Source organism: Aspergillus vadensis (assembly GCF_003184925.1).
Source record: "Aspergillus vadensis CBS 113365 unplaced genomic scaffold BO88scaffold_2, whole genome shotgun sequence".
In the NCBI taxonomy this organism is placed as follows: domain Eukaryota; kingdom Fungi; phylum Ascomycota; class Eurotiomycetes; order Eurotiales; family Aspergillaceae; genus Aspergillus; species Aspergillus vadensis.
In genome coordinates this window covers 2,036,335-2,061,250 of record NW_020292040.1, presented here as the reverse complement: position 1 = coordinate 2,061,250, position 24,916 = coordinate 2,036,335, and the positions used below count along the sequence as shown (strand labels likewise).

At 51.1% G+C, this 24,916-nt stretch overlaps 8 protein-coding genes across 8 annotated transcripts; 3 read left to right on the top strand and 5 right to left on the bottom strand.

The window, feature by feature from the left end:
* Positions 1–10: 10 nt before the first annotated feature.
* dspC (dual specificity phosphatase YVH1) lies at positions 11–1,503 on the bottom strand (the record flags this gene model as incomplete). Its single annotated transcript, XM_025702655.1, has 4 exons — positions 11–449; positions 512–862; positions 1,105–1,336; positions 1,377–1,503. 4 exons carry the CDS (start codon positions 1,501–1,503, stop codon positions 11–13), a joined length of 1,149 nt encoding a protein of 382 aa, XP_025567690.1.
* A 7,855-nt stretch (positions 1,504–9,358) lies between these two features.
* znfA (putative C2H2 finger domain protein) lies at positions 9,359–11,496 on the top strand (the record flags this gene model as incomplete). Its single annotated transcript, XM_025710521.1, has 2 exons — positions 9,359–10,935; positions 10,998–11,496. The coding sequence occupies 2 exons, from the start codon at positions 9,359–9,361 to the stop codon at positions 11,494–11,496; spliced, it is 2,076 nt and encodes a 691-aa protein (XP_025567689.1).
* A 1,131-nt stretch (positions 11,497–12,627) lies between these two features.
* Positions 12,628–15,014, bottom strand: BO88DRAFT_107256 (nucleoporin NDC1). The gene is made up of 3 exons (XM_025701243.1): positions 14,724–15,014; positions 14,387–14,654; positions 12,628–14,324 (listed from the first exon to the last, which is right to left on the bottom strand). The coding sequence occupies exons 1-3, from the start codon at positions 14,854–14,856 to the stop codon at positions 12,764–12,766; spliced, it is 1,962 nt and encodes a 653-aa protein (XP_025567688.1). The 5' UTR covers positions 14,857–15,014; the 3' UTR covers positions 12,628–12,763.
* A 262-nt stretch (positions 15,015–15,276) lies between these two features.
* Positions 15,277–16,357, top strand: BO88DRAFT_468572 (SNAP receptor PEP12; the record flags this gene model as incomplete). The annotated part of the gene is made up of 2 exons (XM_025711569.1): positions 15,277–15,573; positions 15,646–16,357. The coding sequence occupies 2 exons, from the start codon at positions 15,277–15,279 to the stop codon at positions 16,168–16,170; spliced, it is 822 nt and encodes a 273-aa protein (XP_025567687.1). The 3' UTR covers positions 16,171–16,357.
* Positions 16,350–17,479, bottom strand: BO88DRAFT_401464 (cytochrome c1 heme lyase CYT2). The gene has a single exon (XM_025705848.1). It carries the CDS (start codon positions 17,399–17,401, stop codon positions 16,532–16,534), a length of 870 nt encoding a protein of 289 aa, XP_025567686.1. The 5' UTR covers positions 17,402–17,479; the 3' UTR covers positions 16,350–16,531.
* A 128-nt stretch (positions 17,480–17,607) lies between these two features.
* Positions 17,608–19,255, top strand: mvd1 (diphosphomevalonate decarboxylase MVD1). Its single transcript, XM_025705847.1, has 2 exons — positions 17,608–17,787; positions 17,852–19,255. Exons 1-2 carry the CDS (start codon positions 17,717–17,719, stop codon positions 18,993–18,995), a joined length of 1,215 nt encoding a protein of 404 aa, XP_025567685.1. The 5' UTR covers positions 17,608–17,716; the 3' UTR covers positions 18,996–19,255.
* A 20-nt stretch (positions 19,256–19,275) lies between these two features.
* Positions 19,276–23,972, bottom strand: BO88DRAFT_401461 (Elongator subunit IKI3). Its single transcript, XM_025705846.1, has 9 exons — positions 22,663–23,972; positions 22,517–22,609; positions 21,906–22,465; positions 21,703–21,856; positions 21,306–21,648; positions 21,011–21,255; positions 20,825–20,958; positions 20,492–20,771; positions 19,276–20,422 (listed from the first exon to the last, which is right to left on the bottom strand). Exons 1-9 carry the CDS (start codon positions 23,798–23,800, stop codon positions 19,353–19,355), a joined length of 4,017 nt encoding a protein of 1,338 aa, XP_025567684.1. The 5' UTR covers positions 23,801–23,972; the 3' UTR covers positions 19,276–19,352.
* Positions 23,973–23,994: 22 nt separating this feature from the next.
* Positions 23,995–24,891, bottom strand: BO88DRAFT_107169 (cytochrome c oxidase VIIc family protein). Its single transcript, XM_025701242.1, has 2 exons — positions 24,477–24,891; positions 23,995–24,410 (listed from the first exon to the last, which is right to left on the bottom strand). The coding sequence occupies exons 1-2, from the start codon at positions 24,652–24,654 to the stop codon at positions 24,163–24,165; spliced, it is 426 nt and encodes a 141-aa protein (XP_025567683.1). The 5' UTR covers positions 24,655–24,891; the 3' UTR covers positions 23,995–24,162.
* Between the last annotated feature and the right edge of the window lie 25 nt (positions 24,892–24,916).

Sequence of the window (24,916 nt, the reverse complement as noted above, 5' to 3'; positions counted from 1 at the left end):
CTACCAAAGTCTAAAGGTTTCCGCGTCCGTTGCTCTCATCCGTGGGATTAGACCGCATTCCAGGCGGCAGACGAATGCCCATCGCAGCTGGCAAGTTGCCTGGTCCGCGGCTGATGTTGACCCTCTCGGAGATGTCCACTCTGGCCTTTGCAAGGCCAATCGCAGGGACAACCCACTCGCCGCAGCTACATTGCATACCTTGCCAGGCAAATTTGCCAATGTTAGCTCCGCAGGACGAGTTGGGGCAGGTCAGACGGCCAGACAAAGGGGCGTCTTCTGGCGGCGCTCCATAAGGCGAGCTGGAGGTTTCTCCATCGGTGCCAGGAAAGAGCGACGGGCGCATCCACGTCAGTGGGTGCAAGAAGACATGAGCGCAATCAGCCGTGGATGCTCTGGCGTTCTTTTGAGTGGTATGGGGGATGATGAATTGCGTGGTCGCCAACTTGCGCCTGGTGATGTGGTCAGGAGGATCTCATAGATAAGCTTCGAAAGGATCGTAATTAAGACTAACCGGCATTTGCGACATTTGATCTCTGTCATACGACCCGCGGGCTCCTGTGATTGGCGCGGCTGCTCATCTTCAAACAGCACGGACTTCATCTCGGGTGCTCGACCACATGCTACACTCTCCTCCACCTCGCGGCGGTAAAGCCACCGGCTGTAGAGGGGGTGGCTGGTAACATCATCTGGACACCCCATCTGATGGTAGACGGAGAGCTGCTCCATGAACCCAGGATTTGGCTCACATAGCGGTCGGTTCTGTCTGATGATGTCAAGAGCGGACTCTGGTGTCAGTGCGCTAGGCTGACGGTTGAGCAGATACGCGATACAAACAGTGGCTGATCGGGATTTTCCCATCGCACTATTAACAGTCAGCACGCTTGTCATGAAGCGCAATCGAACATCCTTGTTACACAAGGTCAAGTGAACAACATGTATCACGTGATGTAAAGCACGGCTTCAGCAGGCATTATAAAAGCACAGTACTAAAGTAATAGGAAGGGGTAGGGTACCAGTCCTGGGTAAAGACCTGAGAGCAGGTCTTACCAAGGAAACATGTGGAGATATCCTAAGAGCAGATAAACGAGGGAGGACTAAACTAACCAATGTACAAGCACTCCTCCGCCGGCATCAAGACCGGACTGGATGAACTTTACAGCAGCTGGAAAATGTTCTAGTAGGTTTTCATCGTCGACATCGTCGACCTCTATGCAGTGGTGTTGATAAGACTCGAAGATATCATCAGCTGGTTGGAGGCGTAACACGGAAACAACATGTGTAATGTTTGCTCGAGTCAAGGCTGCCTTGTTCTTGAGTGCCAGTATGCTACGTGCAACTCGGTGTTAGCAAGCTTTCTGAGAGCAGAGCACTATAACCCCTCTTGGACCCTGGCCCATCATATGACGGGCCAAAGGAAGGCTTAGTATGGTAACAGAAAGTGGGAGACAAGGTAACCAACCCTCCAACATAGATATTCTGTCCTGGAATTTGATTCATCGCCATGATGACAATCTATCAAAACAGCGACCTAGATGAATAATGATGGCTCTAGATCGGGTCGACGATGTAAAAGAGTATGACGATGATAAGAGGCAGAGTGGCCATGAATGATAGCCAAGATCGGACCTGAACATTCGATATGGCGCCAAGAAATTGTGACGGTATCTGATTGGCTGGAGGCAGTCCTGCAACGGCGGCACGTAAGAAGAAACTTAGGGTGTAGGGCAAGGGTAAGGGTAACATAACAACAGCAGGTATTTGACACCTAAGGCATTAAGACAGACCCCGCATAACTTAACGGTCATTCCTTCGGCCGGCTTTGGCATGCAGCACGGACTTGGCCCAGCGTATTACGCTCTTCCTCTATACGATCATTGGCAATAATTCTTTTTAGAGGAGTGAATTACACGCTGCACAGCCCCCTTGGTTTCTCTAATCACTTCATTACCCCTCATTCATCCCGCAAGTCTACAAGATGTGTGACATGCAATTGGCTCCCCATTAGCCAGCGCATCCAGCTCCTGGATCCCAGGGGCCCTCCCGCTGCCAGCGTGATCCTCATCTAGGCCCCTGGTGGCACAGAAGCGCTGGCTCAGAAGGCGTAATATGTCCGGAGCAATGTTGGCCTGACGCCGTTGGCGTATCAGTCTGATTAATTGAAGCGGCAATTTTTGATAGGGAATCAAGGAAGGCCTTGTCGTACTACTGCAACTATCGAGACGATCTCGACCAAATCAATAGTCGTTTGATCCGTCACATTCAGAGCCGAGGAGGCCAAGGCAGTCCCCGGCAGATAGTTAGATAGTCCTCGGTCAGTCAGGCTCAGATGCCAGTGCTCGTATATTAATTTAGTGCCTACCCAAGCAGCTAGAAGTCGCCGGTTCCGGTCGTCGATCTAGCTCATCGCTTAGGCCTTGTTTGCTGCCAAGGCTTCGAGAGCTGGTCTGGAATGGAAATCGCACTATAGTCCGGCCGAGGTGAATGCTAGTGGTAACATGGTCAAAAGTGTGCAATCCAATTATAAGGTCTATGCGCAGGTATAGTTCGGTGTGTGAATCCTCTAGCGCCTGATTGTATCATATTCGGTGAGACGTGGTTTGCCTGGCTAAAGCAGAGTCCTACCTGTAGTACGTATCAAGTACATGTTCCATCCATTCATCCAGCAATAATCACTCCATTGCTGGCATTTATTGGCTGCCAACCAGTTTCAGTCGCCGAGAATGGTACTGCATAGGTATGACCCAGACAAGCGTCAATCGCTGACAGGCCAAGAAACAACCAGGTTTCTTGGTCCACTGCGCATGCAAGAGGTAATTGCTAGGTAGATAATGCTTGATTCTGTCTCCCATGACCAATCAAGAAGTCGATAAAACTTGGACAAGAAGAAGCAAGCATGAACCGCATTTAGAAACAACTTCCTACCCACCTGCAGAAAACAAGGGCTATCTTATCATCGCAGTGTAACCAACCACCCATACTTTACCCAGAAAGCCCGCAGGGTTACCAACCATAATGCAGGGTGGGTTGTGGACTGTCTGATGACTTGGCTTCTAGTCTACATATGCAGCCTTACAAATTAAATGGATTCCCGACATGACTGAAGCATGCCAAATACGACCAAATCATTTGATATGACCAGAAATAGGTGCGGTAGGTGATGGTTGCTTTGCAGGGTCGGAAACTATCATGATACCTATCAACTATCGATCACTAATTCAAGACACGGCCTGTGCACGAGATTTAGTCTGCAGCCCCTTAAGGCTTAAGGCTGACGGCGCTTTTTGTACGAGAGATGCTAAGCCTAACCCGACCTTTCTCCTCGGACAATTATCACTACTACTACTCCTTCTTACATTCTTTTCCTTGCTTGCGTGGGTTGCCTTATCCTTCATTTTCTTTTCAACCTGTTGTACCTGCCTCTTACAGTATGGGGTGTCAATACACCAGACGAGCCATCCAAACTAGCCCATCAATAACCTACTTAGTACTTCCGGTAGTATAGTAATTTATCAAAGAAGACATGGTTATCTGATGTCCCACCCCTGCTGCACTAAGAATCCATGGAGTTAAATTAGTAGAGTAGTGTAGGTAGCTAGGCGGATAGGACACAAGCGACCGGGGGTCTCATTGGCCTTGCATGCCCATGCTAGTTGTCCCAAGGTGTTGCTGCCCTGCACGAATCGGGCCAATAAAGTCCGATAATTGAAATTTGTTGAAGGACCTACTTCCTTACCCAGATAGATGAATATTTACGGAGTACTAATAACTTCCTGTGAGGTAAAACCGAAGTGCCACCACACACAAACGGTGTATTTCCCCCGAATTGCCACCACTACAACCACCTGGGTTACTACTACTAACTAACTAAGCTGTGGATGCATGAGTGCGTGTTCAGTCTGTGCGACGGGTTGGGTTTAGTTAGGTTGGGTTTTGTCGGTGGGCGCGTAAGATTCGCCCAAAAAAGAAGTTGTATCTATAGCCTTTTAGCAGTTTAACATCAAACTAATAGTAGAACTATAGATGGAAAAGAAGTTTTATTGAGTCTTCCCCTCCCAGCCCCATTTCTTGGCCGTAGAGATTGAGTGGTGGACTGTCATTAATACCGCAGATGATGCCGTGTGTTGTGGTGGTGGTGGTGGTGGTGGTGGTGGTGCGCATTGATTGATTGCATTTTTACACAATAGGTTCGTGAAATATGGTCCACGCAGGAGGAATTCAGGCTGATTGTGGCAAAAATGGGGGTTTTTAGTTCGTCTTGTTGACAATACGAATTAGATAACTCTCATTTTCGTGCAAGTGCAGCCAGACCAGAGTCAAAGTTAGTAGACTAAACTGTTTGTTGTTTGCAAAAAAGTTGCCTTGTACGTAGATCTGTTTCCCCCTCCTCTTTATTTTATTCTATTTATTATTATTATCATTATTTGTTTTTACAGTTTACTCCTGATTCCTTTTTCTGGTACCTCAAACCGACGGAGGACGGATAGAAGTTCGCTTGTTACATCCGATCCGTTAAGTCCGGGTTATGGGTTACTTACTTTACTTGGTATGGGACTGGACACGAGACGAGGGCCAATTTTGCTTGCTGGCTAGCTGGCTGGGAGTCTGAGAGAGAGACAGATAGAGACCAAAAGAGCGAGCAAGGAAAACTGGATCAGAGAGGGAAGGGACAATCAACTGATGATCCACAGGAAAGCAGAAACAAGATCAATGAAGAGAAAATTTGGCTTACTCCGTAGTTATGTTCAGAATTTTCATGTCTCTCTTTTGCCCAGGCCAGTTTATGGAGTATTTTTCTCTTCTTTTTCTCTATTACTACAAAGTATTTGGCATTGTGTCTCTTACTTGTTGCTATTCTTCACCGTAGAGCGTTATCTACTTATCAACTATAGATAGTCACCCACCCACCCCTCTAATGTTGAATTCCACGAGCAAGCATTGTTCGCTTAATTTTCAGCCCTTTGAGAATGAAATTATTGAAAAATTGATTACCTAGATTTCATGGCCCGCCCTTCCCCCCTTCTTTTCCAACACACATCCCCTTATGCCAGTGTTTCCAGGGAGTTCCTCGGATCGCCAAGGTGCGACGGGGAAAAATGCCAAATGACAGCAATGTGGCAGTGCATGTATCTAAGGCCAGAAGTGGATCCCGCTAGACCGTGATTGGCAGTGGGTCAAGCCCAACAGGGCCACTAATAATCGTTGTGACGGTCTTCCGCAACAACTCACGGTGGGGCGCCATGGAAAGTTGGAGTCGGTTGGAAAAGTACACTTGGGGCCTAGGATGCACTCGGTACCCTACTCCGGCCTGGTCGGCTTTAGGGCCCCTGCCTCTGCTGAGTTATTGCCTACCTTGGATGGATGAATGGATGGATGGACCTCTTTTCTGGAATTATCCCTGAATTGGGGAGGTAATTGTGTGATTATGATCATGATCATGTTGATGATGACGATGAAGGAGCAGGACGATGATGATGAAGAAAAGGAAAAACAGAAAAGGTGGCGGTAATTTTCATAAAACTTAAAATGATGCTGTCCCTGTATTTGTCAAAAAATGGACGCGCGCGGGTAAGGCGACGGAGAAAATAATGGGCAAAGCAAAGCAACCATACTTGCTGCATACCACTCTTTTGGCAACTTCTACTTGTTAATTACTGTGTACCGGGCTGAAGGTACCCAGAAGGGTAACTTAAAAGAAAAGAAGCAGACACAAAATAATGATTCTGATAATATACTTGAGATTGGGCTAGCCAGCCCCAGTGTTATCCGTATTCAGTTCTCCCCTATCAAATTCCTTTGAAACGTTCAGTTCTTCAGAATGAGAGTGTACCACTCACTGTATGTATCTAGTATGACCCGCAGTCACTCGACGCAGTATCTAGTAGAGTAGCCGGGAGCATAGTATCACCGGAACTTCTGGATGAGCGCTAAGCCCATGAGAGGTACCTGACAAGAATTTAGTCGCCTTGGACTGAAATTGAGAAATGTTGCTTACAATTGCATAGGGGGCATTCGCCTAAGAGTCATCACTGTCCACCACCGTGGAGAACGGGCCCCTCTAACCCGTCCAGCCTGCCACTTTTGATTGATTATTGTGTCCAGGAATCTTCGCGCCCTCATTATCTGATGACGGCAAAAACCTGGTTTTTTACCTTTCGATTTCCCACCACAACCCAATAGTGTAAGTAAGAGTAATGGAGCACCGACTGGAGAAGGGGGGAAACAAGACGAGCCTATGGGACGTTGTCAGAGGTAATGGCTGGTATCCAGTGGGACACAAGTTGAGCAGAGTGCCGAAGAATCAACATGGCACTAAAAGTTGAACTACCAGCACTGCCTCATTCCAATCTAACCGTCCCCAGTCGTCCTTGCACTGTCAGAACCAATCCGGTTAGCCCGCGACCTCACCGCTCTGCATCTGGAATAAGTCCTGGCCGCTTTCCACCTGCAGTTCCCTGACTCGGTTCGGTCTGTTGGATCCAAGTTTCCTAATTCATCATGTCTGTAGCCCCAGGTCGAACAAGATACCTTTTGTGGTACATAAGATGCCTGCTCGGGTTTCAGTCATTATCCATCCTGTGTTGTTTATTTGCCGCCTTGCGGATGGGGAAAAGAAAGAGGGGGAAAAGTCATAAGAAAAGAAAACCAGACACGTGGGGACTACTTGGTCTGTGATATCCAATGCGTGTCCCCTCTTTCTGCCGTCAATAGTACTGTACTCTCATCACTCTGAGGATTGACCAGCTTCACCTTTAATTAACCCGGGTGACGATGGATATCGAGGTATATGGGGTATCACCCAAAATCCACACACATAATCCCACCCCCTCTTCTCCTTTTAGGCGGGCGAATTATTTTCCTCTTGAGGTACTTGCCTTACGGAATTCCGCCTGCATGGCAGTATGCAAGGTGGAGAGGTCGATACGGGACACGCATAAGCATGGTCTGAAGACATAAGGCGGATTAAACTTTCGTAGGGAAATCCCAAACGGGAAGGTAGGTTATAGTATCGTTAAGGACGGCGTAGAAGGCTCACAGAAGCTTCAGTGAGTGAGCATGACTTTGGGGGTGTCATACCGCTTGCACCTCACTAAGCGATTTGATAGATGACGCCCTTCAAGCTGATATTAAATGATTCATGCGATTACGCTTGCTTACCTTAAAGACCCTCCGATTAAATTAACATCCTGGCCGATCCATACAAACTGGTCGACGGTTTCCTACTATCCCGCGCGGGCTGTGGCAACGGCGTGGTCCTCGAGCCCAGAGAATTAGGTTAAGTGAGTTGACAAGTCCCCATTGAAGGAATATCAAAAGAATATCGGATTTATGGTGGGGAGAACACAGACAATTTCCAGTTGCCTTGAACGGCTGGTTGTGTGGTTTGTTGTCTGATTAGATTCTTTCTGGATGTTATGATTCCTTCCGGGCTGCTTTGACTTTGGGGAGTAAGGCCCTTGTCTTGTATGTATCTGGTAATTTTACGTTCTGCCGTACTGCAATAACCACCACATGTAATCTGACGAGCGGCAAGTAGATTTCGCAGTCGATGGTCAAACAAGGCAAGGGAAAAAAGGAGGGGGTTTTTTTTAAAGAAAATAAAAAACGAGGGAAAGGGGGATGGAGAAAAGGAAGTGCTGACGAGTGGATGAATAATGTGGCCTTAAGAATGACTAGAATAATTGTTATTGAGATCAGTGCTTCAAATGATAAATATAAATGTTAGTTATTTATTCCTGGCTCTGCTGTTTTTGTCTCCTTCGCTGGAGCTTCTCTGCTCCATCCAGCCCGGTAGGCCGGTCACTAGAAGGTATTATACTCCATACATGACCCCCCTTCGAATTTCTGGCCTTGCAAATTTCATTTGCCGCTGGTGCTGCGTGCATTACCGCCGTGACATTGAAGGAAAAGGCACGCTGCTCCCGTTGGCCAGCCCAACTTCAAAGGTGCCCACTCGGACCAAACTCCAGTTTGAAACGGATGTTCAAATACCAATGTTGTATCATCATCGCAGACGACCTTAATATTATCTGCCTTTCTTGCCTTCTTCCCTCCATTCTCCTCTCTTCAACTTCCTCTGTCTGGCCGTATCAACTACTATCCTCTTCATCTATTACCCCCCTTTCAGCCTTGAATTCTGCCCGTTTCTTGGGTGCCTACGAAGCGAGACTCAAATCGAGAACCCCCCGACTGTGAGACAAACGAAAAACAGGGAATTAGTCCTTGCAATTACAGCCCATTTCCTTTCCCCGAGCCTTGTAGGGACCGTAAGGCCGGGGTCTGCAACCACACCATTCTTCTGCCCATTCTACATCAACCTATCTATTTATCTATCTACTACATCTACACCACGTCTCTTACTTTCTTGATCCGCTATCAAAGCTTCACCTCCGTTCTCGGTTTTCATATCCGCTGCGCCTAGCAACGGCAATCCCAGTACCTCCACCACAGCGCCTGCAGGTCTTCTTTTTCGCCTCCGCGACCTCCGCCCGCCATCGCCCTCGAGCCATTCTTTCCGCCGCCATTAGCATTGCGCCTCAATCCGCCTTCTGGTCGCTGAGAATAGGTGCATGTGACTTTCAGCTTTCTGACAACATCCCATTTTCGCCTCTTTCTCCTCGTCTTTCTCCTCTTGTTACTTCACCTTTTTTTCGCGCCAACTAGCTCGCTTACGAGTAGCCGGTTTTTCTTAGAGAAAGCACCCTCAGGTGTCGATCAACTTCAAGCCTCCAAGTGCAGGCATTGAAGAACCAGCCCCTTTCTCACTGATTACCTTCTCATTTTCAACCCATTCAAATTCGCACCCATCCTCGAGCGTCAATCTACCCCAGTCAAAGTCCTTCAGCATGTTTTGTGGTCTCTGCGCTGTTCGTTGTTAAGTTGCCGCTATCCGGCAATTTCATGGCACACAGACAGTTTCGCAAGCTTGTGCGCAACTGACAGAAAGCCACTAACACAGTTGATCGCTGGTACTTTCAACGGTTTCTTCCAAAGTGAACACTAAAGCTCTTCCTAGTCAGGTAGTGTGCTCTCATTCGATATTTTGTATGCGATCAAATTCACCTGACTACTCAGGACTTAAGCTTAATCTCTCCGGATTGCCACTTCCCTGCTGCAGAACAACCATTTGACTTCGTCCACTCCTTTACCGACACCCCCCGCAGCACTTGGAACGGGGCTTAGAAGCAGGTTCTTCTGTCAAGAACATCGATCTTTCGTCACAGTTCTTTAACCCCGGCTTCGGGCTATTCACCAGAACGATACTTACTGCTTTATATCGTTCACGCCAGTGCACACTTACACATCCTTGGCCAATCCTTTCTGTTGTCCATGAACAGCTTCTCGCCACCTTTAGTGTACGATGGACATTCCGCGACTCGCGCCTCCTTCGATTAACGTGTATGACTTCAACAGTGGTAGTTTCGACCGCCAGAATCCCCCCGCCAGATCGCCCTGTAATATGCCCGGGCAATCATTTTCGGGACCTATGCCTATTCCAACGAATTCAATGAGCAATCTCGCCCCTCCGCCATTACCACCACCACCCCGGATTAGTGACCTTGAGGACGGCTATGACGCTGGCTGGCTACATGCTAATGTTAGAGGACCACACAAACTCGCTCCGATAAATCCCAACTCGAGTCTTTTTGGCGGTCACCGTCGCCCGGAAGCTTCGCCTCAAAGTGATAAAATGGCTATCGACGAGTTAGATGGTCGACAGAGCGGTTTACCTTTCTCTAGGAGTCCCGAGGCCCACATTAGAATAGAACCCCCACCACCGATGGATGAAGGATTCCGGAACGCCATTTCAATCAACAGTCCCAGCCCGATCCTGAAGGGAGAGAGAGACTTCTCTCGACGAAGCGTGAAGGATTCATCAGATGCCTACGACCAACACCTCTTGTCGAAAATAGGAAAACCGCTTTCTCCACGACAGTCTATCAGCTCTGGTAGCGAGAACAAGGGCTTACTTTCGACCCTCACGATACCCTCGAGGAATTTTGGTGGTCTCCCTTCTCCCGGTGGTTCCGAGGGGTCTAGTCTTGATGTCAGATGGCCGAGTAGCTACCAGTCGGGTGGGATATCGCCTGGGACCAAGATTGGCTGGAAAGATTACGTCGGAGGGCGAAGTCCAAGCGTTGAGAGTAGTGCCCCATCGTCTGCGGTGGACTATGACCAACCAGGGTACATGCGCGACTTGTCGCGCCGTCGTGGCGGTGGAACGACACCCCTATACGACGAAACTACCAGTCTTCCCAGTCGATCAAACCGAGGAAGCTACGACCAAGGCGTTTTCTCTGATATAGAAGGCGAATTCTCAACTGACGAATCGCTCCCCCCTCGAATCTTCAATGTCCGACAAGCAACGCCACCTTATTTGGAAGCTACCAAGCCAGGCACGAAGCGGAGAGCGTCCTCTCCCCCCCGTGAGCCGATTGTTGGCGATAGACATGTTCTTAACGTGGCCACGAGTAACGGCGACCTCTCCCAGCGACGGACAAGCGGCCATCCATTTGGCAACTCTCTATCGGTCAATGTTCCTTATGCGCCAAGTCACGGAAGCCTCTCAGCTGCTTCATCCTTGAGCCTACGAACCTCTGGGTCTTACTCCTCGACGGCCTTCTCTTTAGGGGGAAGCAGCATGACGAGCTATGATCGCTCACCTGGGGGATTGTCGCCCAATTCCGACCTTGACACCTTCCATGACAAGTCGATTCTCAACCCTAGTTCTCCCGTGAATCTTCCGGGCCCGTCCATCTCGAGAAACCCCCCAAGTTCCGGCACCTTGGAACCATCTAGCGTCGACACTGCTCGGAAAGTATCTATGCAAACGACTCTTGCATTACCAAAGCCAGCAGGGCCGAAGATGGGCGGGCTGTACATTTGCGATTGTTGTCCTAAGAAGCCCAAAAAGTTCGACAGTCCAGAGGAACTTCGGTAAGGATTTGTCTCCTCGTTTTCTAGTCGCGGCTGATTGTTTTGTCTAACACCCTTCATAGTGCCCACGAGATGGAGAAGCAGTACTCATGCTTATACTGCAACAACCGGTTCAAGAACAAGAACGAGGCAGAGCGCCATCAGAATTCTCTCCACTTGCGGCGTCACTCTTGGTCTTGTGCAGCACTTCCTGGATATCAAGCAGCGTTCCATCCTTCATCTTCTTCGGCCCAAACGAGTTCCGGGCCTTCCCATGACATTTGCGGGTACTGTGGTGAAGAGTTCCCGAATTTCCCACAGCCAGACTGGGACCGCAGATTCGAGCATCTTACCGCAGTGCACAAATTCGGAGAGTGCAACAATGCGAAGAAGTTCTACCGTGCCGACCATTTCCGACAGCATCTGAAACATAGCCATGCTGGTACGAGCGGGAAGTGGACTAACATATTGGAGAACGCTTGCATGAAGGAAGAAGCACCCCCCGAGCCCAAGAATGGTGGAGGCAATGGAAGCGGGACGCTTACATCAAATAAGATCAACGAGGTTCTCAGTGGTTGCTGACAGCAAATGTGCCTCGTGGGGACTAATAACGCCCACGCCGGCCGATTGCTGAACGATGCCAAAGCTCTTAGTAAGAGCATGCTTCATCTAACCTTCTCATATATACACACCTTTCTCCCTACCTATTTCATCACTGCGCCCGTGATCCAACCTGGCGTTCAACGGGGATTTTCCATTTGTGGTCCTGAATCTTTGACGCATTTAGCATATAACGGGGAATCTGGGTATCATAATTTCACCGGGAAAAAGGGGGAATCTTTTAAAACGGATCTCGGGGCACAGTGGTATTGATGTGACATGACGGAAACATCTTGCTTTATTCAAATCTGTTTCTTTGGCGATAACAAAACTCGGAGTCCTGGACGGATGATTATTGGCGAGGCGGCTCATCGTGAGTTTGGGTTTGCATTAATGGCCTGCTTTGATTTCTTGCTTCTTCCCTTCGTCACTTTTCTTTTCTTTTCCTTTTAACTTTATCCACACCTGCAAGCATTGTACGGCGACGGTGATTGGGCCAGCTGGCTTGCTTCGAAATCGCGCCCATCTACCTACCTGTCTTGTCTTGGAATATGTATGTCCATGTTAGAACATCTCTGAACCTAGCTAAGTGCTGGGTATATGTATATACCTAAGTAGAACTAAGGAAGAACCAATTTCCATCTATGGACGGATAATAGATAAATCTTCTAGTACCTACTAACTATTACATATCTCAGGAGCGCTCATAGAACTTAATACTACAGGAACTTGTTCATGCCAGTAAGTAGTAGTAAATGAACTCTAAACCCTCTCATTCACTAAATCAAGTAAACAAGTAAAAATAATACATACATACAGTCAGTTACACACTCACTGACTGCCTGCCCACTAAAACGCCAGAGCAATGCATAGCCAAAACCCACAGAGTCTAGGTCGTAACTTTTCCAAGGGAAAGGGGAGGGGGCATTATGAGAGGAATACCAGCCACAAGGAACTGTTAACAACAACGATAACATCGAAGGGTAACGAGAATGAAGAAGGTGACGGTCAAAGCTAACCGACTTCAACCATCGTAACACGTGATCGTGGCGCTATATGTGGATGGAGTCAGTTAGGTAGACCATACCATACAACAAGGAGAACAGGTATGACTCTGGTCCAAGTTGAATGTGAATCATGTGATGTTATAAAAAACGGTCAAGTAAACAAGCAAGGACACACTCCAACTCCCGAATCAGAACCCCCAAGCAATACATACACTACATGTCTGCGCCTACGCGCACTGCCCTTAGATAAAGGGATCCTCTTCCACGACACCGGCAGCTTCCTTGGCCAGTCGCAAGTCCTTGGGTCCAAGACCGAGGTTCTTGAAATAAGGACCGAAGGAGGACAGGAGGTCCTTCAGGGATGCCTTCATCGTGTCCAGGACGAGGTCGACGTCGGGGACACGGCGAGCCGCGGCTTGTGCTTCCGGGTTGCTGGATGGGGGGAAGTTGACGTCAGTCCAGTGGGCGTCGAGGCCGCCGTTGATAAAAGGTTCGAGGGTCGTGATGGTATCGGTTAGGAGGCGTACGACGGTGGCCACGTCGGCTTGGACCTTGCCGTATTGGTCCTCCGCGAGACTCTTGATGAGAAGGCAGGTGAGGGATTCGGTGGCGTCGATGACGGAGCAGATGGTTGCGTGGGGTGTGCCGAGGACAATGCCAGAGAGGCGACGAGCGTAGGTTTGACGGAAGAGTCGGCCTAGTGGGGAGCGGAGGAGCTGAGCGAGGAAGGGATGCAGGTTCTCGGGCTTGCTGGTTGATGGTGCGGTGAGCATCTTGAGCTCCTGGGAGGAACCGAGCAGCTTCTGCTTGCGTTCCGGGCTCAGCATGGCGGAGGAGGCGCGGTCCAAGACCTCGCGGGCCCTGGCGCGTGCGGTAGGCGTCCAGTCTGGGGAGTTGCCGTAAGCTCTAGCGGTGGTGGTGAAGGCTTCGCCGATTTTCTGTTGGCGGGTTGAAGCCTTGGGAGACGGAGCGAAGATGTTGTCCGCTTTAGGGGGATCTGTCAACCGTGGCAGGGAGTGAAGGACGGGCTCTGACTGCTGGACTGGCGCAGGCTTAGGGCCAGATGATGGGTTCTTGGCCTCGCTGATGCGAGTGGTAACGCCCGTGATCACATCTGTGGCGGCTTGCAAAATTTGCGACCAAGCTGCCCCCTCCTCGCGATCGATGTCGTTGAAGATGGCTTTCCGACGATCAGGAAATCTCTGGCTGATGAAGTACAGCTCCCAGAATGCGAACGCGCGAACAGTTTCCTTCTTTGCTTTTAGTCCATTCAGCAGGCTGCCGTTGGGATCCTTGGCTTCAGCCGTCAGAGGCTGGCCTCGCTTGAGTGGCTCTTTGCTGAGGAACACAGAGAAAAAGAGGTTGGCTGTCTGCCAGCAGAGAACTAGGAGGCCTCCTGAGATCAAAGTGCGCACGATAACTCCGAAGATTGGCGGGATAACACCGGGAGGGCTTGCGGCAGATCTCGGGAAATCCCAAAACAGCTTTGCGAAGAACAAAGTGGTGCGCCATGCCGGGCGTCGGAGGACGAATGCGTATGCGAACGGGCAAATAATGGCAACCAGAATACTCCGTTTCAAGCCATCCTTGATGATCTGCGGTAACGCTGACTGAAGGCGTTTGGAGATCGATTGCTCCTGCCGGCTACCTTCATCAGCGGAGCCAGCGACCCTCCTGGCAACGGGAAGAGGGACACGATCGTAGTCGTAATAAAGATGCGCCACTGATTGCGAGACTGCCAGGAGAAAGTGATAGGCATAAAGATAGATCGCTCTTTCGTTCAAGCTTGCTCGTTCGTGAGGTCTACCATTACTAGTTAGGCAAATCCGAGACATTGCTTAAGCTCGTTGTCGCAGGAAACATACCTAGCTCTATTCACCAATTCAAGGTGTGCAGTACTTGAAGAAGACCACCTGTAGATTTCACTGAACCACCAGGCGGAGAACAAGTACCAGCCGAAAGTCTGTATAACGTCGAGGGGAACGAGGTATTTGAAGGTGCTGAGTGGGGAGGAGGTTGTCCTGGCACCGATGTGCATCTGACCAACACGGAGGACGAAGACGACGAGACTGCATAGGAAGAGAAGAACTGTGCGAATTCCACATCCTCCAACGGGGAACCAAGCCCATAAGACTATCGAGGTATCCAGGTGGTTAGCGATCACAACTTTTCAAACGCTACCCGGTGTTGGTGTATACCTACAGGACGATTTATCCCCAATAGCGAATGCCACTACATAGCAGACCAAAAGCGCCAGTGCCGACGCATGAACGAACCGTCTGTGCAGCGCAGAGGTCAAGATGCGCCGATACGGGCGAGGCTGTGCTGCAACCATGGTGCAAGGTGGAAGAGGGACTGTGAGATCTCTAGGGAGAGAAGAGACAAAACAATTTCACTGCATGATCAGGTGACAAAGCAATTGAAGTATCCGGTCAGCCTGTCAGAACGGAAAGCTCCGAAGGGGGGCAAGTGGAGCTTCGAGGAGTGTCGGCGTCGGATGCGACAATAAAGTGAAGCTTTTCGGGCAAAGCATCAAAACACGCACTAGCCACAAACGCCGTATCATGTGACACCCCACCAGCCATCGATGGCGTCAGGTGAGTTGCTGCCTGCGAATCATGGCACCCACACAGCCAGGCAACCATTGACACCTGACAGCGATAACGTACTACTACTTTAGCAGGGAGACAGCCGGCCGGTTGCATCGGCCGGATGATCCCACCTTCATCCATCCACTGTCGCATCTCATTCCACCATGTCGTTTGATCGCTTGAACTCGCTAGAGGCGCAACCTACAACTTTCCGTCGCTCCGACGATCCCCAATATCGCGATGACCCCGAATTCCATCGTTTGACCGAGGGTCTCTCCAACCAACTGTTTACCCTGACCTCCAACATCACTCGGTTGTCCGATCAGATTGCCCTTCTGGGAACAAGGCGAGACACCGAGCGTGTGCGCGAGAGAGTCCACAAGCTCTTGGAGGATACTCGGGCGGGATTCAGGGATGTCGCAGATGGGATCAAGAAGGTCCAAACATGGGAGGATGTCAGTGTATGTGACACCCAGATATATTAACCCAGTGCGCTGCGATCGGACAAGCAATGCTAACGTATTTCTCGCCAGCCTTCCCAAAAATGGACTCAACAGAAGCTATCGTCCGAATTCAAAGCTACCCTGGAAGAGTTCCAGACCGTTCAGCGTCGTGCCTTGGAGAAGCAACGAGCGTCTGCAGCAGCAGCTCGGACTGCCGTAGACGAAGCGGAGCCTGGCTCCGGGGGTGATCACCAGCAGCAGCAACAGCAAGAGCAACTGTTGGAGGAACAGCCCCGCCTTGCAAACCAGGATGAAGTGGACTTCCAGGAGGCCCTCATTATCGAGCGCGAGGCTGAGATCCGCAACATTGAGCAGAGTGTTGGCGAACTCAATGAACTGTTCCGGGACGTGGCTCACATTGTTCATGAGCAAGGTGGGCAGCTCGACATTATCAGTGAGAATGTCGAACGAGTCGGCGATGACACTCGTGGAGCAAACGTCGAGCTCCGTAGCGCCAGCCGATACCAGAAGAATGCGCGCAACAAGGCCTGCTGTCTGCTTGTCATTCTTGCTGTTATCCTTACCATCATCGTCCTGGCGGCAACCCTGGGATAGACTTGAGCGTTGATTCTGTATTCTCGCTTCCACTCCCGCAACCACGACACCGGATGTCGCATATCATGACTGTCCCCTATCTTGATGATATCCTCTCGATGTACGTTTACGCATATGCTTGTGCTTTTTTCGCTACTGCAGGCGGCTCGTTGTGTTCTGTTACGTCGATCGCTATGGGTTCTCAGGCGCATACGGAGCGAGGATGTTCTATTTACATTTGCCGTTTCTATCTTCCCATGCTCTATATCATACATAGCTTCTGTTATACACGAATTGTACACTGCGTTGCTTACCCAAGACCGTTCCCAAAACTCCGTTGTTCGCCTGTGATGCAGCGTAAGAAGAAAGACACTGGGGAGCTTTATAGTCCCATAAACTTGCTGAATCTCATGCGGCAGCCCTCCACTGTGTTCAGTTTCGGCCGGACATCCAGGTAGAAGCTGAGCTTGCCGGGTCCAGCATTGGCAGCGAGGCCGGGAGCATTGTTTGCACCCGACGATTTCCCTTGGTAGAAATCGATGACATATTCAATCCTTTCACCACCGCATCTCTCCACAACCCAGTCGTGCCGATCAAAGGGAAGCTGGTAGCCCATCAGGTTATTTATACGGGCGCGGGGGCTCAAAAACTGCGGGTCGACACCCAGACCGCGGAAAGCATACAGCTTTGGGCCTCCACATTTCTTGCTACCAGGGTCCGACATGGGAGCCCGGCTTTCCCATTGCAAGATCTGCTGCCAGGCGCGCTCATTGACGGCGTTATGGATAGGAATGATAGATGCGACGGTAGTCGCCAGTTCGGAGGCGGAGTTTGTAGAGCTAGGAGTGTTGCCCTTGCGCACAAGAGCTTCGAAGAATTGCCGCTCTGACGGATAGATCCAGTTTCCGGTGTTCGGGTCATGACCTGTTTCGGCTTCTGCATTGGATGGGGTGCCATGCGATGCGGCCGTGGCAGCGTAAGGTGACGCGGGCGCATTTGAAGAGTCGGCACTCGACGGCTGGGAAGTAGTGTCAATGGCTCGCGGTATACTGCTCACTTCACGGTCGGTCGACAGAGGCCTTTGAGATTTGCCTTTCGATTCCTGTCCATCTTCGGAGGGCAGAGGGTGAGGAGGTGCAGCGCCGCCAGATGCTTGATGCTGCTGCAACCAGGCCTCGCGAGTTTTGTGATCAACAGGGCATACCCCAGCCGCAGGCGGCTCGGGTGACGGAGTACTTGCACCAGCACCCATTGTTCTAGGTGAGGATTGGAATGGAGTGACAAACAGAAACCCGGCCGCGACACTTGCAGCGAGAGGAGTGGATGGGATAATGAGGTTTGATTGCAAATCGATTGGATCGCGCGGAAAGGCGGGCAAATTCTGGCCGCTCACCGCCTCGGGAACCCGACAACAAAAGCCCCAAACTTTCCCAACAAGGAAATCCCCCGCCTTTTCGTCGCTCGTCTTTAGCCTTCGCCCCTGAACGCTTCTCTCTATCTTTCTTCCTTTCTATATCTTATCTCCAAGTCTTTTCAAGTGTATTTTGCTTGTTTTAATAGTCCTACAATGGCTGCTCCCGCTGACAGTCAGGTCTTCCGGGCCACCACCACCGCCCCTGTCAACATCGCCGTCATCAAGTATGCCTCCCACTCTGTGTCCGATCATACGCACGTTTGGTGGAATCTAATTGTGCTTCACTAGGTACTGGGGCAAGCGCGATGCTGTTCTCAACCTTCCTACGAACTCTTCCCTCTCCGTCACCCTTTCGCAGCGTTCCCTCCGCACTCTCACCACCGCTTCCTGCGCTCCTTTTTACCCCGCCAAGGACGAGCTCACCCTGAACGGCAAGCCCCAAGACATCCAATCCTCCAAGCGTACACTTGCTTGTCTGGCCAGCCTTCGCGCTCACCGTCGTGAGCTCGAGGATGCAAACCCCTCGTTGCCCAAGCTGTCCACCTTCCCTCTCCGCATTGTCTCCGAGAACAACTTCCCCACTGCCGCCGGTCTCGCCAGTTCGGCTGCCGGCTTTGCGGCCCTTGTTCGCGCCGTGGCAGACCTTTACCAGCTGCCCCAGTCGCCCCGTGATCTGAGCCGCATCGCTCGTCAGGGCTCTGGCTCTGCCTGCCGTTCTCTGATGGGTGGTTATGTCGCCTGGCGCGCCGGATCCCTGGAGGATGGAAGCGACAGTTTGGCAGAGGAGGTTGCGCCGCAGTCTCACTGGCCTGAAATGCGTGCCCTCATCCTGGTTGTCAGTGCCGCAAAGAAGGATGTTCCCAGCACTGAGGGTATGCAGACGACCGTCGCTACTTCGAACCTCTTTGCTACCCGGGCGAACATTGTTGTTCCGGAGCGGATGGCTGCCATCGAGACCGCCATTCAGAACCGTGACTTCCCCGCCTTCGCAGAGATCACGATGCGCGACTCCAACGGCTTCCACGCCACTTGCTTGGACTCATGGCCTCCGATCTTTTACATGAACGACGTTTCTCGCGCTGCCGTCAGACTTGTCCATGACATCAACCGCGCCGTCGGCCGGACCGTCTGCGCCTACACCTACGATGCGGGCCCGAACGCTGTCATCTACTACCTTGAGAAGGATACCGAGCTTGTTGCCGGTACCGTTAAGGCTATCCTCGGTGAGAAGGCGGAGGGCTGGGAAGGTCCCTTCTACACGCCCCTGAAGGACGTTACCACCCCCGGCGTGTCCCTGGATGAGGTGGACCCCCGCACCGTGGAATCGCTCCAGGATGGTGTGAGCCGTGTGATCCTGACCGGTGTTGGCGAGGGTCCTATCTCGGTGGATCAGCATCTTGTCAGTGAAAAGGGCGACATCCTTTCTGCTTAGAGGCTCCATCTCATTCTGGGATGGTTGGAACACCAGCAACTAAACGAACAGAGGGTCCCCGCACACATCGGAAACCCTCAAGATACCCATATGCTTTGCATTTTGTTGCGCAACTTCCCAGACTATCAGCCCTTCTAGCACCGCGGACGATGAAGAGGTTATCGTCGCTCTATATAACATAGATATCTTTTTTTTTCCGGGCCACTTCAACATTTCTTCTCCCATACACATTTAATAATATAAACCCAAACACATGACGGATTTCAAGAAAATTTTTAATGATCTATGTATGACTTTTTGGTGAAACCTAAGAACAACAACGTTATCAAATGCAATAATACCTAGAGAGAGCCCCCCTCAATTCAACAAAGCCGACAACTTAATCTCCTTAACCGCCGGCACCTCCCTCCCCTTTCCAACATTCGCCGTAGCGGTAACACTATCCCAAAACACACTCTGTCCCCCGGTAGCATGAGGCACTCCATCCTCCCCAAATGCAGCTGCAGCTCCATTCTCTCCCTCTCCAGCATCACCAGCACCTTCCCCATCAGCACCACCCACAGCCTCAGCAACCAAAGCTCCAAACACCTCCTCCCGACTCTCCTTACACAACTTCAACACCTCACTCATTGCCTTCTCCACCGCCACCGCCCGCTCCCTCATTCCCCTCCTCAACAACGCATCAACCAGCGCCTCCACCTCACTGACCGTCGAATTCGCCCTCTCCAACAACCGTCTCACACTATTAACCAGATACTCCTCCTCATACACAGTCCCCTTCTTACCACGCGCACGCTTCCTCTCCTCCTTCCTCCGCGTCTTCGACGTATGCCGCGAAGAACTCGTCTTCCCTGTCTTCCCCGTGTTGCCCGTGTACCGCGTGAACATGGACCGGCCCGCCAATGTCGAAGCGTCAGTAGGCGCCAATGACACATTGTCGGGGATATCCACCCCCGCGGCGCCGTCGCCCAGGGTAGGGTCTCCGCCGAAGTAGGCCAGCGGGTCGGTGGCGCGGCGGATGCGCAGTTCGCGGATCCGAGGCACCTGAGCGTTGAGTTGCGAGCGGAAGTCCGCGAGCAGGTCGGTCATGCTGCCCATTGAATCGGCGAGACCGCTGTCGACTATCTCGGGGATTAGGGCCGATTGGTTGTGCAGGGTGAGGAGACGTGTTGCTTCGGAGAACTTGGAAGCTCGGCAGAGGAGACGCGATGCTGCGGGAATGTCGTGCAGGTGGTCCGCATGGATGGTTGCCGCTGAGGTGTAGTCTTTGGATTCTTCGACTAGGGTGCTTATCAGGGCCGTGGCGTGTGCGGTTAGCTCCGTGGATGTGAGGGGCACGAGCATTGCGCAGTAGAGGGATTCGCGCCAGAGGTGGGCGAGGTGGTAGCTCTTGTAGGCATCGGTGTAGAGTTCGAGGGATTCGTAAGCTGTATGGGAGGAGGTGGTTAGTTCGGTGGGTGGGGACTGGGGGTAAGGGGTGGTTGTTGGGTACGTACCGATGCCTGCTTCCTTGTACTTGGACCGGTCGAAGAGGTAGTCGGCGTAGAGGTGGGTCATCTCGCGCAGTTGCTCCGCTTGGTACTTGTAGAGGTCGATGGCGTCTTTGTAGAGGACGTGCTTGATTGTGTAGGCGCGGAGTTCATCGTGGGCGTTCAGAGCGTGCAGGTGCTTAATCGCCTTGGATGTTCGGCCCAGGTAGTTGTCGATCTCAAAGTAGCGGCGAAGTTCGGGTTGCTGCTGCAGCTTGCGCAGGAACGGTAGGTACTCCCGGGGATCCTAGTGCGGTGAGTTAGTATGCTGTGGGGGTTGGGATACAGATGCTAGCTCACCCGTTGGGCTTGCTGGGCGACGAGCAGGGTGAGTTCGAGGTCGTAGAGCCCCAGCGCGTTATCGTACAACTGGTTAGCATCCGTCAAGAAGCACATGTGCTCGATTGCGTCGTCTGCCTGTTCGGGCGATTGTTCTGCAGGAGAGGTAAGTATTGAGTAGGAAAATTGGGAGTTTGGAGTACGAACCCCTCAAGCGTGCAACCAACTGCAGACCGGACTCGAGATCTGGTGGCGACTTGCAGACATGCGCAGTGATCAGGTTGTGCAGGTTGGTGTCAATGCGCTTCTCCAAAGTAGACAAAAAGGCATCGCAGATTCTGTTGACTTTGCTACCCTTGTTTGGTGCTGCTGCAACAATTCCGGCCGGCGCGTTGTCTGCCTTGGGCGTTTTCAGGGTGTCTTTGTAGAGAGTCTGGGAAACATCCTCCTCACTTGAAAGTAATCAGCCAGTATGCCTTGAAGGACAAGTTGTTTTGCATACCTAAGACGGGAGATAAACTCATCAATGAAATCAATCTTCTTTACTTGATCCACAAACAATTGGATATTCTCCATGAACTGCTCCGGAGCATAGTCGTGAATGATATTCATATCCACCATCTGACTACGGCAGGTCAAGAATGCAGCCCGATAGTTCTTGCGGTCAATGAAGTTTCTGATACCGGCCAGAACGAGAGCTCTGGGATAGATGGTTTCGAGATTTCCACGAGGCATCTGCAGGATGACAGCAAAGGTTGTGGGCATCACAGTCACTAGACGTCCGCCACGTTCGATGCTTCTGCACCGTTCATCCGTTTCGGGGGTGTCCGGAGGAATGTCCATCTCTGTGAAATTAGATTAGCCGATGTTAGCAGTAATAGATCGTCGGTATATCTCACCTTCCACCGTAGTCAAATGCACAAATTTGATCAGGTGAAGGGATGTTGTGAACAGGATATGGGCCTGAGTTACAAGGAAGGAAGTGCAGTTCTTCGCAAGGAGTCGCTTATTGGCATACAGGGCCCCGGACCTGGTCATGGAGACCAGAACATGCTTCAAGAAGTTAGCTATGAACGTTTTCTAAGTCCTGAGAAGGGCTTACCTCATCCTCAGAAATCTGTGCAGCCTTAGCCCAGTATGTATCAACTGTTGGGCTTTCAAGCCAAGGTAGGATCTGGAACTCATCGGGAGAAGGCATGGAGACATAGGAGTAAGTGACCGGCTGGTTAGGCGCCTTAACGTGAGAGAACCACAGGGCTTCGTGTCCGAGGGAAGTGAACATTGAGAGTATTTGCTCCGAATCCGCTGCCTGATAAGCAACCTGAGTCGTGCGTGTCTCCAAAGCAGTGCGTTCAATTTGGGTGTTGTTCGGGCCATCGTCCTTGAGAATGTAAACTTCATGTTCGTTTACAAAGGCAATCTGTCGAGGCCGGCTATCAGGCGCATCTGACAACGGATAACTCGACTCGAGGATTGGGGACGGAACAGGTCTCGTTTTGAGAGACCAGAGGAAGATAGAAAACCGATCCTTCATAAGAACAGCCATCCGCGTTCCTGACTTGCTGAATGCCACATCAACAATGTTCGAGTCTAGTGTCAGCTCATTGTGAGCCATAGGAGGAGGAACTCCCGCCAGCCTCAGAGGAGTCAATTTGAGAAATTCTTTGGAAGTCAGAAAAGATTCGACCGAATATATATGGTGAAGAGACTTACTGCCGTCGATAACAGCAACTGCACCAACATCATCGGGGCTGGTAGTGGATCCCTGGGATACGTCGAAAACGAAGTCCACATCCAACATCGATCCTGTAACAGATTAGAGAATATACCTTAAGAAGATAGTCCAACTTGGTAATTACCTGAAGCTCCAGCAATAAATCGTAGAGCTTTCTCCTGATGCCATTTCAAGGAGAACGGATACGGATATTCGGCATTCACGCCGATTGGAATCTCTTGCTTGAGGTAGTAGTGGTAGTTTCCGGTTGTCCAGAACTGGATTCTGTCGTGAAATTGCACCGCAAGCACCGTTGAGTCGACGTTCCAGCTCAGATGAATATTCGAAGCCCATGTCGACCGTTCTTCCTCCGTCAGGCGGAGAGTGAATTCTCCATGGCGCAAGCCGTTCCTTTCAAAGAAGACCACGTCAATTCTATCTTCGCGGCGCTGGATACCGGCGATAAGGTTGCCAGAAGGCCTCCAGCTAAGGGCACCTTCCAGTCCATCCACTGGCTCACTGATGCTATCCAAGGTTCCCTCTCTCGAGTAAACCCGGATCGCACGTCGAACGCCAGCTTCGATGCTGTTCACGGCGACATAAGCACCATCACCACGCCAGCTAATGGTCGTCTTTCCATCATCGCTGGCGCTCAACTTACCCTCGTCCACCTTCTCGGGGACAGTAGGATCACGAAGAGCCTTAGCACGCTTACCCTGGAACTGGGTCTCGCGCTTTCCCCAGCCCACAGAGACATGCTGGGAGGCGCGGAGGTCCTCCTGCGTGAAAGTAATTTCGGCAACATTTTCGAATTCCCTCGTCATGTAAAGGAAAGTATTGGCTCTCGTAGTCAAGGCCAGAAGCTCCTCATCGGGGGACCATGCAGCAGCTGTGATACCAACATCAACAGTACCCACAATCTCAATCTTGTCCTCGCCAGGAAGGGGTTCTTCACGGACAATGACGATGTCACCTCCTTCCAGCACCAGGCAGGCAGTGAGATTGTCAGCAAAGTAGTGCAGGGAGAGCACCCGGTCGCATTCCAGATCTGGTAGTGGGCATGGCGCATCCCAGGATGCGATGATTTCAAATGCATCCGCCCCTACGGGGTCCGAAAAATAGGCGTCATGACGCTTTCTGCGGAGCTCTATGACTGGCTGGGACGCAGAAGGTCCAAATGTGCAAACGACAGCATCTGAAGCTGTATCCCAAGCTGTTGCTGTCAAAGGAAGCTCATTCTGGAGCTGCACCTCGGCGAGGCGCACGATTTTGAGGTTGCGCATCTTTTGAAGAGTAGTGTTCTACCCCGCCGCCATGAATCGACGGAAGCTTCACTGGGGAAAAAGAATGAACGGGGAAAAGGGAAAATGCAAAAATAATATCTAGAGGAAATTTACTCTCATAGAGTTAATTATTAGATCTTGCAAGCGTAGGTTTTATTTTCCTTCACGCGCGTCGCCCACGGAATTGCGAACAATATCATATCAGAAGCCGAGCCAAAGATTTTAATTTTCCTACTGACAAAAAATCGACCAATGACTTCATCCATATTCTAATAAGGCATCAGACAACCAATACCACACCGCACTTCGTCCCCCAACTACAAATGTTTTTGGTGTGAATTTCACCCCAGGAATTTCCTGAATCAGAGCATAATAAATTCTCTAGCTTTATACACAAATTCCGAGCGCTTCCAACGTAGGATACATTTTCGACCAGCCGCCAATGCCCAACAATGCCATTGCATGTGGAAATACAGCACGAGAGAGCGTTTAGCGGGTCTTGTAGGTCTGCCAGACTGTAGGAATAGATATGTTAGATAGACGAACGTAAACTGCCGCAAGACGAATGGTAACATACCAGCAATGGCGAAGGGGGCACCGAAACCGGTGACTAGAGTAAGCAAGTCAGCAAGACGTCCGATTCGCAACGATCACAGCACCCAATTGGGCCACATACCCATGAAAGCCCAGTATCTCCAGAAGAAGTACTTGGTCAGGGGGTTGAAGGGAATGTTGGAGCGAGGGCCCTCGGCGTAGTGGTAAGGGCTACCGAGCTGAGCGCGGGTGGTGGAAAAGCCACGACGGGCAACGAAGGAGGTGGCCATTCTGGCGCGGAGGGCGGTAGCAGCGTACATCTTGAGCTGGGTTAGAGGCAATTGACTGGATGGGATATGGAAAACAATGGGTTTCACCCACTTTGAATGAGGCAGAGAAGCACGACGGTCGAGACAATCCTACTGATATCAACGGGCGGAGGTGCGAGCAAGTCGAGTGGAACGATACTCCCGGCTGCTCCCCGGCTGTCCGCTCACGTGACTCACTATTCCGAACGGCAAGTTTCGCCGGCAGCCATTCACCGCCTTGAGAGGTCTGGGCCAATCACACGCCGCTTCCCTT